The 13,478-nt window shown below is 57.3% G+C and overlaps 4 protein-coding genes across 4 annotated transcripts; 3 read left to right on the top strand and 1 right to left on the bottom strand.

The window, feature by feature from the left end:
* Positions 1-3,382: 3,382 nt before the first annotated feature.
* Positions 3,383-3,883, top strand: EHS24_005560 (uncharacterized protein; the record flags this gene model as incomplete). Its single annotated transcript, XM_028621083.1, has 2 exons — positions 3,383-3,424; positions 3,482-3,883. The coding sequence occupies 2 exons, from the start codon at positions 3,383-3,385 to the stop codon at positions 3,881-3,883; spliced, it is 444 nt and encodes a 147-aa protein (XP_028471718.1).
* A 1,450-nt stretch (positions 3,884-5,333) lies between these two features.
* On the top strand, positions 5,334-7,203 carry EHS24_005559 (uncharacterized protein; the record flags this gene model as incomplete). The annotated part of the gene is made up of 8 exons (XM_028621082.1): positions 5,334-5,689; positions 5,723-5,777; positions 5,814-6,208; positions 6,241-6,455; positions 6,494-6,729; positions 6,767-7,033; positions 7,101-7,114; positions 7,164-7,203. 8 exons carry the CDS (start codon positions 5,334-5,336, stop codon positions 7,201-7,203), a joined length of 1,578 nt encoding a protein of 525 aa, XP_028471717.1.
* A 285-nt stretch (positions 7,204-7,488) lies between these two features.
* EHS24_005558 (uncharacterized protein) lies at positions 7,489-8,268 on the top strand (the record flags this gene model as incomplete). The annotated part of the gene is made up of 3 exons (XM_028621081.1): positions 7,489-7,565; positions 7,623-7,808; positions 7,878-8,268. The coding sequence occupies 3 exons, from the start codon at positions 7,489-7,491 to the stop codon at positions 8,266-8,268; spliced, it is 654 nt and encodes a 217-aa protein (XP_028471716.1).
* Positions 8,269-8,342: 74 nt separating this feature from the next.
* Positions 8,343-12,782, bottom strand: EHS24_005557 (uncharacterized protein; the record flags this gene model as incomplete). Its single annotated transcript, XM_028621080.1, has 1 exon — positions 8,343-12,782. One exon carries the CDS (start codon positions 12,780-12,782, stop codon positions 8,343-8,345), a length of 4,440 nt encoding a protein of 1,479 aa, XP_028471715.1.
* Between the last annotated feature and the right edge of the window lie 696 nt (positions 12,783-13,478).

The raw sequence follows: 13,478 nt of genomic DNA, 5'->3' as shown, positions 1-13,478 counted from the left end.
AGTCCACCCAGGCAGACTTGACACTTGCTCTGCCTCCCCTCCAACAACAAGCACTGGTTGAGAATTCCTCAGCACTTGGCAGGCAGTGGCTCTCAGCCATCCCCTCCAGTGCAATCCTGAGGCTCACCAACTTTGAGGTGGCAGCAGCTCTGCAGCTGAGGACAATGGTGCCCAGCACCTCACCCAGCTGCAGACATTGTGGACATGGAAACTTCCATGGACATGATGAAGTGTGCCCACACAAGTCCAAGTGGACTGTGGCTAGGCATGAGCAGGTGAAGAAGGTGATAGCTGGCACCCTCAATATCATCCCAGACATTGAGGTCCACCTTGAACCCTTCATCAGTGACACTACACACAGGAGGAATGACATAAGAATCTCTGGCTCCCATGCCTCTGGGCTGGCCAACCATGAGTATGACATCTCCATTGTGTCACTGGGCTCTGTCCAGGCCAGGACCACTGTCTCCCCACCTGGGTTCACTGGATCCACCCTGGAGAGGGCTTCTGCCACTGTCCACAAATTCCTTGACTCTGTATCTAGGGAGAAATTCAGAAATCTCCCTAGCTCTGCTGCCACCCCCTTCACTCCCCTCATCTTTTCTTTGGGTGGTGTCATGGAACACAGGACTGCCCAAGCCCTCCACACCTGGGGTGAGGTCCTACCTCCCCATTCCCACAGGATGCTTTGTATCAGACTCAGTCTCACCCTCCTTCGCGCCAGAGTGAGAAACTTTGATCTCTGGTCCCATTGAGCCAAGAAACTGCCACGTCTACTATAGTATCCTCCTCCCATAGTTCTTAGTAGTCAAAACCGATGCAGCCCCCTACCCCCTAACCCCCTAACCCCCTAACCCCTAAGCCCCCAGCAAAGGCACTGTCCTCAACTTCCTTGCTCTCCCCAAAGTAGGTCTTGTTCCAGCACTTTACCAAGGTGGGAGACCCACAGACAGACTGAAGAGCTACCCTTGGGTCACATTCCCAGAAGCATCCTTCAGAAAATCTGTGACTCCCTCTGCCCCCTCTGCCCAGAGGATGGTGGAGATGGGAAGGATCAGTGCAGCTGCCCACCTCCTAGAGGAAGGCTCTGCCAGTGTCCAACCCACACCAGAGGTGGTGAATACCTTAAAGGCCAAGCACCCAGCTGGTCCAGCCAATCCCTTTGGCAGTGGTGTGGGCCCAGTCAATGGATCATGTCCAGACACTGAAGCCCTCCACTCTGCTTTGAAGTCATTCAAAGTGGACACTGCCCCAGGTGTATCTGGTTGGACTGTGCCCCTGCTCAGAGCTGCCATGAGGTCCAAAGTAGTCATGGAGATGATCCATTCTCTATGCACTATGATGGTCTCTGGCACTGCTCCTGGACAGGAGATGTTGTGCTCCTCCAGGCTGGTAGCCCTTGCCAAACCTGGGGGAGGGATCAGACCTATTGCTGTTGGAGAACTGTTGTACAGACTCTGCACAAAGGCTATCCTAAGGCACTCCTTGAAGCCAGACTTCCTGCTGGGCAACCAGTTTGGAGTTGGCAGTAAAGGAGGTGTTGAACCTGTGGTCCATGCAGTTAACACTGCACTGGACAACCACAAGTTCACCCACCTGACCAGTCTTGATTTTACCAATGCCTTCAACAGTGTTGGTAGGCAACTTGTTGCCCAAGCTGTCAGGAAGTATTCCCCAGTCCTGTACAGGCTTGCAAAGTGGGCCTACAACAAGCCCACTGACCTTGTCCTGCCAGGAGTACCTCCTCTCCACTCATCCCAGGGAGTCAGACAGGGTGACCCTCTGGGTCCCCTCCTGTTCTCTGTTGGGATCAGACCCCTCCTAGAGGATCTGATTGTTGCCCTAGGTCCAGAGTGCACAGTCCTAGCCTACTTGGATGACATTTATGTCCTGAGTAGCTCTGACAGCACGCTGAGTGAGGTTGAGTCCTTCTTTGCTTCCCAGCAAGATCTCACTCTCTCACTCAACATGGCCAAGTCCTCCATAAAATCTCTGAGTGACATCAGAGACAATGGGCTCGGAATCCTGGGCAGCACAGTGGGTCCCAGGTCTGCTAGAGAGTCTTTCCTCAAAGACAAAATAGCAATGACCAAGGCCAAGCTTGGCAAACTGGTGGACCTCCCCCACCAGCATGCCCTGCTTCTCCTACTCCAAGCAGTCCAGCAGGACCTTAGACACCTCCAGAGGACTCTCAAGTCTGAGGATCTAATGGAACTCTGGGAAGACTTGGACATGGCCCTATGGGACAAGGCAAGAAGTATCAGAGGGGCTGCACGTGTAATGGACCCAGAGAAGGACAACACCCTCTTGTCTCTCCCAGTCAAGCTGGGTGGCCTTGGCCTTCTCTCCCATTCCACCTGTGCCCCCCTGGCTTATGTGGCCTCCACTGGAGCTGCATCTGTCATACTTCACCCCCTCCTTGGTGATCCTGGTCCAGACCCTCCTGAGCCCCCCTCCCAGCACAGTCTCTGTCTGGATGCCTTCAAGTCCACCCAGGCAGACTTGACACTTGCTCTGCCTCCCCTCCAACAACAAGCACTGGTTGAGAATTCCTCAGCACTTGGCAGGCAGTGGCTCTCAGCCATCCCCTCCAGTGCAATCCTGAGGCTCACCAACTTTGAGGTGGCAGCAGCTCTGCAGCTGAGGACAATGGTGCCCAGCACCTCACCCAGCTGCAGACATTGTGGACATGGAAACTTCCATGGACATGATGAAGTGTGCCCACACAAGTCCAAGTGGACTGTGGCTAGGCATGAGCAGGTGAAGAAGGTGATAGCTGGCACCCTCAATATCATCCCAGACATTGAGGTCCACCTTGAACCCTTCATCAGTGACACTACACACAGGAGGAATGACATAAGAATCTCTGGCTCCCATGCCTCTGGGCTGGCCAACCATGAGTATGACATCTCCATTGTGTCACTGGGCTCTGTCCAGGCCAGGACCACTGTCTCCCCTCCTGGGTTCACTGGATCCACCCTGGAGAGGGCTTCTGCCACTGTCCACAAATTCCTTGACTCTGTATCTAGGGAGAAATTCAGAAATCTCCCTAGCTCTGCTGCCACCCCCTTCACTCCCCTCATCTTTTCTTTGGGTGGTGTCATGGAACACAGGACTGCCCAAGCCCTCCACACCTGGGGTGAGGTCCTACCTCCCCATTCCCACAGGATGCTTTGTATCAGACTCAGTCTCACCCTCCTTCGCGCCAGAGTGAGAAACTTTGATCTCTGGTCCCATTGAGCCAAGAAACTGCCACGTCTACTATAGTATCCTCCTCCCATAGTTCTTAGTAGTCAAAACCGATGCAGCCCCCTACCCCTAACCCCCTAACCCCCTAACCCTCCACACCTGGGGTGAGGTCCTACCTCCCCATTCCCATAGGATGCTTTGTATCAGACTCAGTCTCACCCTCCTTCGTGCCAGAGTGAGAAACTTTGATCTCTGGTCCCATTGAGCCAAGAAACTGCCACGTCTACTATAGTATCCTCCTCCCATAGTTCTTAGTAGTCAAAACCGATGCAGCCCCCTACCCCCTAACCATGAGTATGACATCTCCATTGTGTCACTGGGCTCTGTCCAGACCAGGACCACTGTCTCCCCACCTGGGTTCACTGGATCCACCCTGGAGAGGGCTTCTGCCACTGTCCACAAATTCCTTGACTCTGTATCTAGGGAGAAATTCAGAAATCTCCCTAGCTCTGCTGCCACCCCCTTCACTCCCCTCATCTTTTCTTTGGGTGGTGTCATGGAACACAGGACTGCCCAAGCCCTCCACACCTGGGGTGAGGTCCTACCTCCCCATTCCCACAGGATGCTTTGTATCAGACTCAGTCTCACCCTCCTTCGCGCCAGAGTGAGAAACTTTGATCTCTGGTCCCATTGAGCCAAGAAACTGCCATGTCTACTATAGTATCCTCTTCCCATAGTTCTTAGTAGTCAAAACCGATGCAGCCCCCTACCCCCTGTTTCACCTGAATGTGAATGCGACGTCACCAGGGGAACAGGCTCGTGGTTCAACAGCACGTCTACATCTAACAGCCGTCTCCCGTCCAGCTTGAGGGTGAATGTGGCACATATATATGCTTCCACTAATGAGCTCCCTAATGGCCATTTGAGCTGATTTGATTTTATCAGGGTCACGTTTCTAATGATCAGGGCTAGGTTGGTCTTGGTAAAAACTGAGACTGGTTTCTAGTAGGCTTCGCTGTAAGAGCTCGGTACGGCTTGCAAAATGCTGCCGCTCGATCCTGTACCAGCCCATCCCGCCCGAGTGACGGCGGTTACGACGGCCAAAAACAAAAAAAAAAAAAAAAAAACAGCCACGCCCCGGGGGTGCCTGGGCAGTTTTGCCCCCGGGGCCACCGCTGGGCGCGCGCGACCGCCGCGACGGCGGTTAGGGTGCTGTAAGAGCTGGGTACGGCTTGAGGTTAGGGCTTGAAGGTGTAGTCTATAGTGAGAACATTAGGGAGCACATTGCTCCGGTAGAGTGGTGACACACGTGTGCAGGTCTGACTTCGGTTGGGCAGTGGCTTGCCAAGCATTCTTCACCAAGCAATGCCACTCCACCAACATGGAGTGGCGCAAAGCCATGCTCACTACTGATGTATGTGTGCTCAAGTTGATCAGCTCTATCGGGCACATGTTACCATGTTACTCGCCTTGTTAACTATAGTTGGCTGCGTGAGAAGGCTTGGGGATAGGGGCGAAGACTTGGAATGGAATTCCCCCAGGAGCGCATTGATCGACTTTTTGTATAGGGCATTCATTGCCCAAGCGAGTTGAGGTATTCATTGCTGATGGTGGCTTCATCTCCTACAGGCAAAGCCCCAGCTGCCCATCGGCATCCAACCCACGACATAGTCAAGCCTACCTAATCTGATATACAGCGAACACGGTTTCGGCCGAATCCTGCACTGTATGCACATGGTGCAGTCGGCATGCGCAGACTCGTAGTTGCTTCGCAACCACGACACACGTGTCCTTTTTTTTACCCGCGGTTGAGCTTGTACGCCCATAGGGCCATAGAACACGGCTCAGAACACGGCTCCGATCAGATCTCTTCAAGCCGCTGGCCTTGGCACCGGTCAGCTCGATAACTCGGCAACTTGAGCGTTCCCTTCATATGCACTGCACTGCTTTAGCCCACATGTTCCGGGCACCCTGGCTTGGCAACTGCCGCGGGAACCCTAAATGAGTCCAATACCCGACTTTTCGGCCGCAGATCAAAGTCGCGTTTGTTGCATCTATCGTCTCATGCAATCATCAAAATGATGCTGGGTTTATATATTGGATGGAGCACATCCAGCTCCTAACTCTTCTCATCCTCTCACACTATGAAACGTGAAGATTCCACTCCCTCACCCTCCAAGGAGGCGAACCTCGACACCTTGTCCGGAGAGCGTCACTTGCCCGCAGAGGAGGATCACTTGCCCTCTCTCTTGGACGAGAATGTCGAGCCCCCACGGACCATACCTCTCAAATACCGGCTCGTGGCATTCGTCATGATTGTGTTCTTCTCCTCCGGCAGCAGCTACGCTCAGGCCGTCATCTCGCCTCTCAAGTCGACCTTGCGCAAAGAGCTTGGCATCAACAATGCTCAGTACGGTGCAATTGCTAGTGCCGATAACCTTATCAACGCCATTCTGCCCATTATCGGTGGTATTGGTATTGATTACTGGGGTGCGACATAGTGGGTGGTCTCATCTGTTCAATCTGACCGCAGTGCCGCAATCATCTCTTCTGTTTTCATCCTCATTGGCACCATTATCTCCTCCTTGGTGGGTCACATCATCATCAGTCTGTTCTGATGGCAGTCTGCGAACACTGGTAGCTTTGGCTTGATGCTCGGCGGTCGGATCATCATGGGCTTTGGCTCTACAATCATTGAGACAACACAAAACAAGCTGTACGCCCATTGGTTCCACGGTAGCCAGCTTGGTCTCACATTTGGCATCGACGTTGCCTGGAATCGTGTGATCAGCATCATTGCCAAGGCTACTGCCGTCCCGCTGAGCAATGTCAATGGCTGGTGGGGCTGGGCATTATGGATCCCAACCATTCTCTGTGCTTTCAACCTTGTCCTGTGCTGCGTCTACTGGTTCTATGAGCGCAAAGTGCCCAAGGCCTACCGTCCCGTCCTCGGCCGCGAGGCGTACTCCAAAGAAGGCTGGAGCAAGCGGAAGTTCCCCATCCGCGCACTGGGCAATCTGTAAGTAATTCTTGTCGATTGAGCTGATCCAGTCCAATGTTCTTTTGGATCTTCTGCGCAACCCAGGTGTTGCAAAACGGCTCAGTGGGCGTCTACACCTCCAACTTGGCGGACATACAGACCCAAACCCGTGGCACTAGCGCACTTGCCGCTGGATACAATTCCTCTCTCCAAGGTGTTATCCCTATTGTTCTCACCCCAGCCGTTGGTTGGTTCTTTGACAAGTATGGATGGCGAATGGCCTTCGGTGAGTCCTTCTTAAAGCCTCCCACTGAACCACCCTAGTCTCCAGCACTGCTGCCCTTTACATTGTCGTCTTCGTCCTTATCGGCTTGACTACTGTCCACCCCTTGGCCCCCATCCTCATTTCCTCGTTTGCCCTCTCGTCCAACGCCATCACATTCCTCTGCACTATTCCCGTTCTCCTTGGAGACGACGCACTACTCGGAACCGCTATTGGAGTATGGAAAGCCTTCCAAAATGCCAATTCGACCATCATGGATGTTGCTGCCGGTGCTATCGTGAGTTATCCACAAAGGCGTTTCGCTGACTTGTCAGCAAGACAAGAGCAGCACAAACAGCTACGATGCTGTCATCTACTTTATTATCGCCATCAAGTGCGTTGAGTTTATCCTCGGCCCTGTCTACGACTACCTTGACGGCCGATGGCTGGGCCATTCGCTTCGCATGTCCGAGGACCAGCGTGTCGAGTTTAGGGAAAAGGCCAAAGAGGCAGAGCTAGACCTGCCAGGATGGAGAGTCAACAAAAAGGTTCTCTATGTCGTCCTCGGCCAGCTGACCTGTATGATCATCGTTGCCTATGTGGTGAGTAAAAGGTGTGTGTCATCGCCTAATCACAGATCTACATTCGCTACTCTTTGGGGTCCTAAAGGGTTATCGAACAAAGTCAGTTTATCCGACGGCAGGACTCAATCTTGATTGTTGAAATGTGTAGACGGTTGTCAAAGGACAAGGCTCAAGTCCCTACAATGTGACTCAAAAGGGCAGATGTTCATTGTTTGCCATACACATACAGAGAGAACACCGCAGATTGAGATGTGCATAATACGTAATCAGAACAATACCTGTTCATTTTCGTTATTTCCCAAGTGTTGCACAGTGTTTGTCAGGAGTAAAAAGCGTGACTTCAGAAGAAACAATGCTAGATAATGAAGATAGCACGAACAATTGTATGGCGTAAACAATTCTTCTGCGCAATTGGTTTGTCAGGTTCAATTGTCGAGTTGCAGAACATTGCCTTCCGGTACTCATATTGAGCAATGGGGTGTGCGCATGGTCTAGGGCGTTATGGGTTAGGGGGTGCCAACAAGGAGAAGGGTGTTGGATTCTGGCTCATGTGAGTAGCGCGTAGGAGGCGTAGCTACCAATGGCGGTTCCGTAAAACGGAACGTAGCTGGGATGAACGTCGCTTGACCCCCCTCATCCCACAAGAAGCTGGGTTATGTGGACTGGGCCCAGTTGCTGACCTCGAAGCTTCCCCGGCCCCACTGTCGTCCGCTCGCTCGTGTCGATTGGCGGCCTCAACTGGTGCCTCATTGACGGCGAGCACGGCCAGATCGGTGACACCGACTAGTACGAGGTGAGTAGAGTCCCGCTCGTTATAGGCGGAGGAGGTATGGCAGCGGCTAGGACTTTCGTCATGCCATAGGCGGTGGTCTGCCATGCCCAAGCCAACGCCGTTGCCTCGTGTCATTCAGTGTATCACCAGCTGGCGCACCCAGCTCGCCAACGCGAGTGACCAGTACGGTGTCTCGCCCATCATCCGTATCCCCAACGCCGAGGAGTACATGGTCAAGCGCGCCCTCGACTCTGGTGCCCACGGCGTCACTCGCGGCTACGGCCCTATGTTCTCTGGCCACTCGTTTGGTGGCTCAGACAGCAAGTACCCGGTCGACACAGATGCCAGCCTGCTCGTCATTGTCCAGAGGTCAGGAAGGCAATGTGGCAAAAATGCTGCCACTGGATCCCGTACCAGCGTTAGTGAGGCCTGGGGACGCGCGTTAGAGAACACTATACAGTTAGGCGCTCAACGTGCATGAAGGATATGAATGGGACACTTTTGATGTCTTCGGGTTTCCTATACCCCGTAACCCCCTCCCTGCCTTCACCGCCTTCACTTTGCCCCCTTCTTCCGCCACACCTTGACACGGAAGATGTAGTACGTGGTCACTGTGCCGAAGACGTTGAACACAAAGTACGCCCAGAAGATGCCGTAGTCGCGCCACCGGTCTGTGTAGTAGATCTCGCGCGCCGCCAGGTACTGGTCCGCGCTGGACATGGAGCAGTACTCGCAGCTGGCCGTGGCGTCGGGGTTGTACAGTCGGCCGGGCGCCACCTCGAGGAACTGCGCAAGGTACTGGCCGCACGTCTGCATGGCCGGCGGGTCGAACACGCTGAGCTCGGCCGCCGAGCAGGTAACCTCGCGGCCGTGCAGCGCGGTGCCGCTGATGCCGCCGATGTAGTAGGTGAAAGGCGATACGCGGTACATGAAGATCCAGAAGCGAGGCAGCGCCGAGGGCGGCTGCATGACGCCGTTGAACATGAAGGACAGACCGAACATGAGCATGGCGAGCATGGCGCCGAGCGCTGGATCCGGAATAGCGGCGACGACCATCTGGGCCATGCTGGCGGCGTAGATGTAAAACTGCACGACGAAGATGAGTGTCAGGCCCTGGCTCTCGGGCGAGCCGCTGACGCCAAACACGGCAAAGTAGAACGAGGCCCAAGCGCAGATGCCCAACAGAACTTGCCACGGGATCTCGACGAGGACCTGCGACAGGATGAAGGCCTGCCAAGAGTAGACGCGCGACGGCTTCTCGCGCACCTCATACAGCTCGCGCTGCAGAACGAACTTGGGCATGATCTGGTTGACAAGTGTCGAGAAGATGGTGCACAGTAAGAAGATGCTGAACATGGCGTTCTGGAAGCCCTGCACAGACGAGTCGGCCTTCCAGAACGAGAAGCCGATGAAGAGGCTGGTGACGATGCCTAGCAGGAACTTGGCGTAGATGTACTCGGGCTGGCGGTAGTACTGCTGGAAGGCCCGCATGGCCACGTAGCGGAACTGGCTGTGGAAGGGCAGCGCGAACTCCTTCTCCATATCGCGCATCGCAGTCTTGTCCATGGGTGAGCCGTCCTCGTTAAGGTGCGGTCCGTCCGGGCGGTCGGCCAGTGCGCGCAGCCGGCCCAGCTCGGCGAGCACCTCAACGCGCTCAGAGCTGCCGTTCCAGCTGCTGACCCAGTCAATGTCGACCGCACCATCGCCCGACACCATCTCCAAGATGTACTCGGCGGGGTTCTCCATCTCACCGCAGGCCCGCGCGCCAAAGCGCGTAAAGTAGTCCAGCAGTGTCGCTGACTGTGGGCCAATGTCGCCAAAGTAGACGGTGCGGCCTCCCTTTGCCAGGAACAGCAGGCGGTCAAATGTCTGGAATAGCAGCGCGCTGGGCTGGTGAATGGTTGCCAGCACGGCCTGCCCGCTGTCGGCCAGACGTCGCAGGAACGTACAGATTGTCCACGAGCTCTGCGAGTCGAGCCCGCTGGTGGGCTCGTCCAGGAAGATCAGCAGCGTGGGCTTGGCGGCCAGCTCGACCCCGATGCTCAGCAGCTTACGCTGCTCAACGTTGAGGCCTTCGCCCAGCGAGCCCACCACGGCCTCGGCAAAGTCCTGCATGCCCAGAATCGTGATGACCTCCTCGACGTACGCGTGCTTGTCGGCGATGCTCGTGGCGCGGGGTTGGCGCAGCACGGCGCTGAAGCGCAGCGCCTCGCGCACTGTAGTCGTCTCCAGGTGCAGGTCCTGCTGCTGCACGTAGCCGGTGCGGCGCGGGAAGCTCGACGTCGGTAGGCGGCCGTTGATCAGGATGTCGCCGCTGACCACCCCAATGGACACGCGCTGCGCCAACACGTCCAGCAGTGTGGTCTTGCCCGCGCCGGACACGCCCATCAGTGCCGTCAGCGTGCCCGGCTTGACCCAGCCGTTGACGTCGTCCAGCAGCCGCCGCGTGCCCTCCTTGACGGGGATGTCGTACTGCAAACCCTGCCACATCAGGATGTCCGTCTGCTCGGGCAGGTGAATCGGCCCGGCCGCGTTGCCCGGCCCAACCGTGTCGTTGATGTTTGCTTTGGCCAGCGCTTCAGCGTCGTCGCCGCCCTGTCGCAGCGCCGCCGGCGCGTGGCCCGGTCGGAACACCAGCGCCTCGGCCTTGGACTCGTCGCCCTTGTTGAACTCGGTAGCCGCCAGGTAGAACACGTGGAAGGCGACCATGAACGCCAGGAGAATGCCGTAGTTGCGCCACAGGTGCGCGTACGAGTAGCCGTAGTTGCCCTCCAGGAAGCGGTCGCCTGACACGCTCTGCTGGCCAGCCACGGCGCCCACGGCCGAGCAGATGAAGGCGCTGCCCGTGGGGTTGGGCGGGATGAACTGCGCGCAGGCAAAATCCATGCCGTGGAACTCGTTGGTCATCAGTGCCTCAAAGGTGTAGTAGATGGGGTTGATCCAGCGCATCCACGCGAACCACGGTTTCATGTACGTCTGCGGCAGCGTGAAGCCAGTGTAGACGACGATGCAGATGACGAGGATGCCCGCGAGCCCCATGGCCTGGCTGACGGTCTTGGTGGCGGCCGCCAGGCTGCGGAAGATGCCCGACATGGTCAGGATGGCGGTGATGAGGAACAGATAGAAGATGAAGAAGGGTCCGGGCTCCCGGCGCAGGTTGGCCATGAAGTACAGCACGATGCTGAAGATGGAGCAGCGGAACAGCTTGATGGGCAGGTCGATGAGCACGCTGGCCAGCGACTCGGTAAAGGGGTGCACGAACGCGTAGCGCGCTTGCTTCTGCACGATCGGTCTCTGGCTGTACAGCTGCATGATCTCGTTGATGGTGATGAGAGCGTTCATCAGCACGGCGAAGAAGATGACTCCGCCCCTCTGAAAGAAGGCGGCGGTTGTGTCGGGCGTGTTGTAGAACACAGAGCCGATGATCAGCGACAGCACGATCTGCACGATGACCGTCGACAGCGTGGTCGGCAGGTCGTTGCGCATGCGCTGGAAGGCGCGCCGCAGGCAAAGCCGCACCTGCATGGGCACGGACAGCAGGTACGGGCTGACGGGCCGTGTGTGGCGAGCTTGCTGCCGGACGTGGTTGGCCTGGAAGTCGCGCGCCCCGTCGCCGTCGATGGGGAACTGCTCCGTGTGGTCGGCGATGGCCTGCAGCAACTGGCGGCGCTCGGAGCTGTTCTTCCAGATCTCGGCAAACTCGGTGGCCGTGCGCGGTACGTGCGCCTCCATGCCAGGTCGCGGCCGGCGCTCGTCGGGGTTAGTGATGGCCGTCAGGAAGTCGGGCGACACCTGCTGCGGGTCGCGGTCCCAGCCCATCTCCGTGAAGTAGGCCACCGCGCGGTCGCACGGTCCGTAGAAGATCTCGTGGCCCTCGTACAGCAGCACCACCTTGTCGAACTGGTCATACATGGGCTGCGACGCCTGGTACGCGGCGACGGCGTGGCACGAGCGGCCCATGTCTGCCGCCAGCCGCAACGAGCGCACAAACTGCAGCGCCGAAGCCGAGTCCAGACCGCGCGTGCTGTTGTCCCAGGCGCCGATGCGCGTGCGCGATAGGAACATCTCGGCGATGCTGACGCGCTTGCGCTCGCCGCCGCTGACGCCGCGCACAAAGTTGTCGCCCACCTTGGTGTTGTACGTGTGCGACAACCCGAACACGGCCATGATCACCTTGACGATCATGTCGACATACTCGGGCCGCGACATGCCGTCGGGCCGCTGCTGCGGCGCGCGTGCCGACGCCGCAAAGGCCAGCGTCTCGCCGACGGTCAGGTGCGGGAAGTGCTGGTCGATCTCCTGGTTGTACGTGATCTCGCCACGGTACTGCGTGATCATGCGCTTGAAGTCGATGCCGCGGAACGTGATGCGGCTCTCGGGCGCCAGTGTGAGCCCGTTCAGGTGGCCGCACAGCGTCTTGAGGAACGTCGTGCAGCCGCTGCCCGGCCGGCCCAGCACCAGCAGCAGCTCGCCGCTGTGCAACACGCCGTCAAAGCTGCGCAGGATGCGTGTGCGGCTGTTGGCCTGGTCGCGCCGACGTCCCGGCAGCGCATCCGCCAGCATGCGCGCCGGCGTCAGCAGCGTCGTCACCACCGTCTGCTGGAACTGCAGCGACGATCCCGAGCCCGATACGCTTAGGTCGGCAAACGCCACGCCCTGCTCCTGGAACTCGATGCCCGCGCGGCTGACCGACTGCAGCACCGTCTGCGCCCAGCGGTAGTGGTCAAAGTCCTTGCTGTCGGGGTCAAGCCGCGGGTCGTTCTTCATCTGCTCGGCGGCCGCATCGTGCGTCGTCGGGTGCCGCGACAGCGAGGGCGAGCGCAGGCGGGACGCGATGCGGGCAATGGCATCCAGCTCGATCGTGTCGTCGATCTTGGGGTGGGGATGGGAGTCGGGTGGCACGTGGGGGTCGATCTTGGGGTCCGACTGGGGCTCGATCTTGGGGTCCGACTGGGAGTCGGACTGGGAGTCGGGGGGCACGGGGGGAGGTGCCATGATAGTAGACGTGGTGCTGGCAATGGATGGTGATGGTGGCAATGGATGGTGGATGATGTGTCGCTGTTACTGTGTTGCTTGAGAATGCACCGACGGGGTCGTGGAATGCCAACTTATTATACAGAAAATTCCAATGGGACGTTAGACAGCCGAGGTGGCTGGATCTTTGGGCCTGAGAACTCAACCCGACGCTCCCCGCGTGCGCCCTGCGGCCGCCGGCTCAGGTGCCCCTGTCTTGATGCTTGATCGCATGCTAGGTACATATATGTTTTGGAGGCCGGGGAGACAGTCTCGGTTTGGGTCCAAGGCAATCCACCGCTGAGGCTCTGCCCGTGTGTGTTTCTAGCCTGTCATTTGGAGTTGTTGTCGCCACTTCGGCCACTTCTAGTGCCTTTGTTCATCCTGTCTGTAAGCGCGGGGTGTATGTGAGACCGTACGCAGTCAGGCGGCGGCTGCGCTCCATGTTGCATCGGGCAGTGGAGTGGAGTGAAACAGTGGGGAAGTGTGTGGAGACAAAACATCAATGTGTTGTGTCTTGGCGCCTCGGTGGCCGGTGGCCGGTGGCCGGTGTGGATCGGTGGCGTCTGCGTCATTTTGAAGGCGACGAGATTCAACCCCGACCCACATGCCCGAGACAGTTGTCCGTGTGTCGGCGACGACTAGACGACTGGACGACTAGAACGACTAGAACGACTA

The sequence above is a fragment of the Apiotrichum porosum genome (assembly GCF_003942205.1).
Source record: "Apiotrichum porosum strain DSM 27194 chromosome Unknown scaffold_24, whole genome shotgun sequence".
NCBI lineage: Eukaryota > Fungi > Basidiomycota > Tremellomycetes > Trichosporonales > Trichosporonaceae > Apiotrichum > Apiotrichum porosum.
The sequence above is the reverse complement of the archived record's forward strand: the minus strand, read 5'-3'. Positions and strand labels throughout refer to the sequence as shown.